General features: G+C 23.2%; 1 protein-coding gene across 1 annotated transcript in view; it reads right to left on the bottom strand.

Annotated features, from left to right (window-relative positions):
* The window catches only part of LOC127003111 (uncharacterized), a 1,746-nt gene extending 491 nt beyond the window's left edge, over positions 1 to 1,255 (bottom strand). Inside the window, exons 1-2 of the mRNA XM_050869525.1 lie at positions 752 to 1,255; positions 391 to 708 (exon numbers count right to left, since the gene is read on the bottom strand). Of these exons, the coding sequence (XP_050725482.1) occupies positions 391 to 708; positions 752 to 1,255 (822 nt within the window). The remainder of the gene's footprint in view (positions 1 to 390; positions 709 to 751) is intronic.
* Positions 1,256 to 4,999: the final 3,744 nt, after the last annotated feature.

Raw genomic sequence — 4,999 nt, 5'->3', positions numbered from 1 at the left:
TCCTGGTTTGTGGGTTTTAAGTTGAGGTGCACTATCTGCCTCATGATTCTTTCTTCTTCCTTGTGTGCTGTCGAGCAGAATGCTCTGTAGAAGAGGGTAATTTCTTGCTTTTTTCTGTTGTTTTTTGTGCCAGCTATCCATGATCTTCTTGGTGTGGCGGTTGATTTCAATCTCGCTGAAGCCGTTATTGAGTAGAACTTGTGTTGAGCGCTCTATTTCGCTGTGCACTTGCTGCCATGTGCTGCAGTGAGTGAGTGTCCTTCTGACATATGCGCCGATTGTCGAATCTTTGTATCTTTGTGGACACTCACTCCTTCCATTGAGGCAGTGTCCGGGGTTTGTGGGCTTGACGAATACTTCTGTGTTGAAGGATTGCTCTTCTTGCTTTACGAGTATGTCCAGGAATGGGATGGAGTTGTTGACGCTCTTTTCTATTGTCAGCTTGAGGCCGGAAACTTCCTGTAGGCAAAGTCTGAGCCGCTCGGCGTCGTCGTCATTCTCGGTCTTGATGAATATGTCATCTATGTAGCGGCAGTATATATCTGGTTTGTCGAGCTTCTTGAATACTTCTTCTTCGACGCAGCCCATGAAGAAGTTTGCCAGTAATACTCCGAGGGGTGAGCCCATGGCTACTCCGTCAATCTGGCAGTACTTGTTTCCGCGTGGGCAGGTGAATGGAGCTTCTTTCCAGGAGATCTCGTAGGACGGCTTCAGGGATGTCGATGGGGGTGTTAGAGTTGTCATGGTATACCCGTTCGATGATGTAGTTGATGGTGCGGTCCACAGGTACGTTTGTAAAGAGCGACTCGACATCAAGGGAAGCAACTCTTCCTCTTGTGTTGCTGGTCTTCAGGATGTCGAGAAAATCTGACGATGCTTGTAGGTTGTGTGTGGAGGGTACGTAGGGGGTCAGGAGGGTGCACAGTTGTTTCGCTAGGTTGTAGGTCGGCGTTGGTATTTGGGATATGATAGGCCGGAGTTTGTTGCCTGGTTTGTGGGTCTTGACGTTCCCATAACAATAACCCATGCTGAACTCACCAGAGAGCTTTTCTAGTTTGATACTTCTGCTGGCAATGTTGTTTTTGACTATCAGTTTGTTTACTTTTTTCTTGAGGTCTTCCGTTGGGTCCCTGGTTATTCTTTTGAATTTTGTAGTTTCGTTGAGTATGTCATCAATCTTCTGTAGGTACTCGGAAGTTTCCATGATGACGTAGGTGGCAGCTTTGTCTGCTTTCCTGATGGTCAAAAACAACATTGCCAGCAGAAGTATCAAACTAGAAAAGCTCTCTGGTGAGTTCAGCATGGGTTATTGTTTTGATACGAATTTACATTATTTTCTGTGTATTTTGTGTATATATTTTTATACGTATTTGTATAATTTTATCTGTATTTTGTATATATATTTTTATAGAAATTTACGTTATTTTTTGTGTATTTTTATATATTTTGAAACAAATTTACATTGTTTTATGTGTATTTTACATATCTATTTCAATTCAAATTTATCTTATTGTATGTGCATTTTGTATATTTATTTTAATACAAATTTAATTATTTTGTGTATATTTATGTATATATATATATATATATATATATATATATATATATATATATATATATATATATATATATATATATATATATATATATATATATATATATATATATATATATATATATATATATATATATATATATATATATATATATATATATATATATATATATATATATATATATATATATATATATATATATATGTATATATATATATATATATATATATATATATATATATATATATATATATATATATATATATATATATATATATATATATATATTATAAATATCCGTTATTTTATGGGTATTTTTCATCTTTATTTTCATACAAATTTTAATTATTTTATTGATATTCTGTGTATTTATTTTGATACGATTTTATGTTTCTATGTGTATTTTGTGTATATTTTATTATACATATTTTTATTATTTAATGTGTATTTTGTATATATATTTGATACAAATTTACGTTATTTGATGTGTATTTGTTTATGTGTTTTCATATAAATTTACAATATTTTATGTGTATTTTGTATATGTATTTCAATTTTGTACATCTATTTTCAAACAAATTTAAATTATTTTTGTGTATTTTTGGATATATTTTTATTCAAATTTTTGTTATTTCATGTGCATTTTGTATATTTATTTTCTAGAAATATACATCTTTGCCATTTTCTATCAATGAATGAGTTTTTGGTTACTCGGAGAATATATTTGGCACGATTCCGGGCAGAAATGTAAAGTTCGTAGTTAGCATTAGTTTGAAGGCTCTGGTACCTTTTGTGAGCTGCCTCTCTATCATTGACAGCACAAGAACAAGCGTGATTAAACCCAGGCTTTTTAGCTTTACATTATTTTATTGGTATTTAATTTTTTTTTTTTCGATACGAATTTAGATTATTTCCTGTGTATTTTGTATACATATTTTTTATACGCATTTACATTATTTAATGTGTGTTTTGTATATATATTTTTATACAAATTTGTTTAATTTTATTTGCATTTGTGTTGTTTTTTTATACAAATTTACATTATTTTATATGTATTCTGTTTTTTTTATACAAATTTGCCTTATTTTATGAGTATTTTGTATATATATTTTCATTCAAATTTAAATAATTTTATGTGCATTTTTGTACATATATTTCTATAGAAATTTGCGTTATTTTATGTGTAATTTGTATATATTATGTTTATTTATTTTCATACGAATTTCCATTATTATATGTGTATTTTGTATATATTTTGTATACTTATTTACATTATTTAATGTGTATTTGTTTAAATATTTTGATAGAAATTTACATTATTTTATGTATTTTGTATTTATATTTCAATACAAGTTTATCTTATTTATGTGTATTTTGTATATCTATTTTCGTGCAGATTTAAATTATTTTTGTGTATTTTTGTATATAGTTTTCTACAAATACAAATTTAATTATTTTATGTGTATTTTTGTACATATATTTTTTTTAAAAATATGCGTTATTTTATGGGTATTTTTCATCATTATTTTCATACAAATTTACGTTATTTTATTGATATTCTGTGTACTTATTTTGATACGATTTTACATTATTCTATGTGTATTTTTTTATTTATTTATTAATACATATTGGCATTATTCAATGTGTATTTTGTATGTATATTTTCATACTATTTTACATTATTTCATGTATATTTTGTATATGTATTTTAATACAAATTTACCTTATTTTATGTGTATTTAGTATATTTATTTTCATACAAATTTAAATTATTTTTGTGTATTTTTGTATATATTTTTTATACAAATTTTAGTTATTTTATTTGTATTTTGTATATTTATTTTCCTACAAATATACATTCTTTTATTGAAATTTTGTGTATTTATTTTCATACGAATTTACATTATTTTATGTGTATTTTGTATATATATTTTTATACGTATTTATATCATATTATGTGTATTTTGTATATATATATTTTCATAGAAATTTACGTTATTTTATGTGTATTCGTATATATATTTTGACACATATTTACATTATTTTATGTGTATTTTGCATATCTATTTCAGTACAAATTTACCTTATTTTTTGTGCATTTTGTATATTAATTTTAATAAAAAATTTACTATTTTACGTGTATTTTTGTATATATATTTTTATACAAATATGCGTTATTTATGTGTATTTTGCATTTTTATTTTCATAGAAATTTCCATTATTTTATTGATATTCTGTTTATTTATATTGATACGAATTTACATTATTCTATGTGTATTTTGGATATATTTTCTATACATATTTACATAATTTAATGTATATTTTGTAGATATGTTTTTATAGAAATTTACGTTATTTTATGTGTATTTGGTTAGATATTTTGATACAAATTTACAGTATTTTATGGGTATTTTGTTTATATATTTCAAAACATATTTAACTAATTTTAAGTCATTTTGTATATCTATTTTCATAGAAATTTTAATTGTTTTTGGGTATTTTTGTATATATTTTAATGCAAATTTTTGTTATCTTATGTGTTTTTGGTAAATTCATTTTCACACAAATTTATATTATTTTATTGGTATTTTGTTGATTTATTTTGATACGAATTTACATTACTTTATGTGTACTTTGTATATATATATATATATATATATATATATATATATATATATATATATATATATATATATATATATATATATATATATATATATATATATATATATATATATATATATATATATATATATATATATATATATATATATATATATATATATATATATATATTTTATATATATTTCATTACAAATTTACCTTATTTTGTGTATTTTGTATATTATTTATTATTTACGTTTATTTTTGTATATATATATATATATATATATATTATTTATATATATATTTCATATATATATATATATATATATATATATATATATATATATATATATATATATATATATATATATATATATATATATATATATATATATATATATATATATATATATATATATATATATATATATATATATATATATATATATATATATAATATTTTATTGGTATATTGTTTATTTATTTCGATACGAGTTTATACTATTGTATGTGTATTTAGTATACATATTTTTATACGTATTTACATAATTTAATGTGTGTTTTGTATAAGTATTTTTATACAAATTTACTTCATTTTATGTGCATTTTGTTTTTTGTTTTTTTAGAAATTTACATTATATCATGAGTATTCTGTATTTTTTTAATACAAATTTGCCTTATTTTATGTGTATTTTGTATGTTTATTTTCATACAAATTTTAATTATTTTATGTGCATTTTTGTACTAATATTTTTTTAGAAATTTGCGTTATTTTATGTGTATTTTGTATATATTTTTTCATAGAAATTTACATTATTTTATTGGTATTTTGTTTG

Source organism: Eriocheir sinensis, chromosome 24 (genome assembly GCF_024679095.1).
Source record: "Eriocheir sinensis breed Jianghai 21 chromosome 24, ASM2467909v1, whole genome shotgun sequence".
NCBI lineage: Eukaryota > Metazoa > Arthropoda > Malacostraca > Decapoda > Varunidae > Eriocheir > Eriocheir sinensis.
The sequence above is the reverse complement of the archived record's forward strand: the minus strand, read 5'-3'. Positions and strand labels throughout refer to the sequence as shown.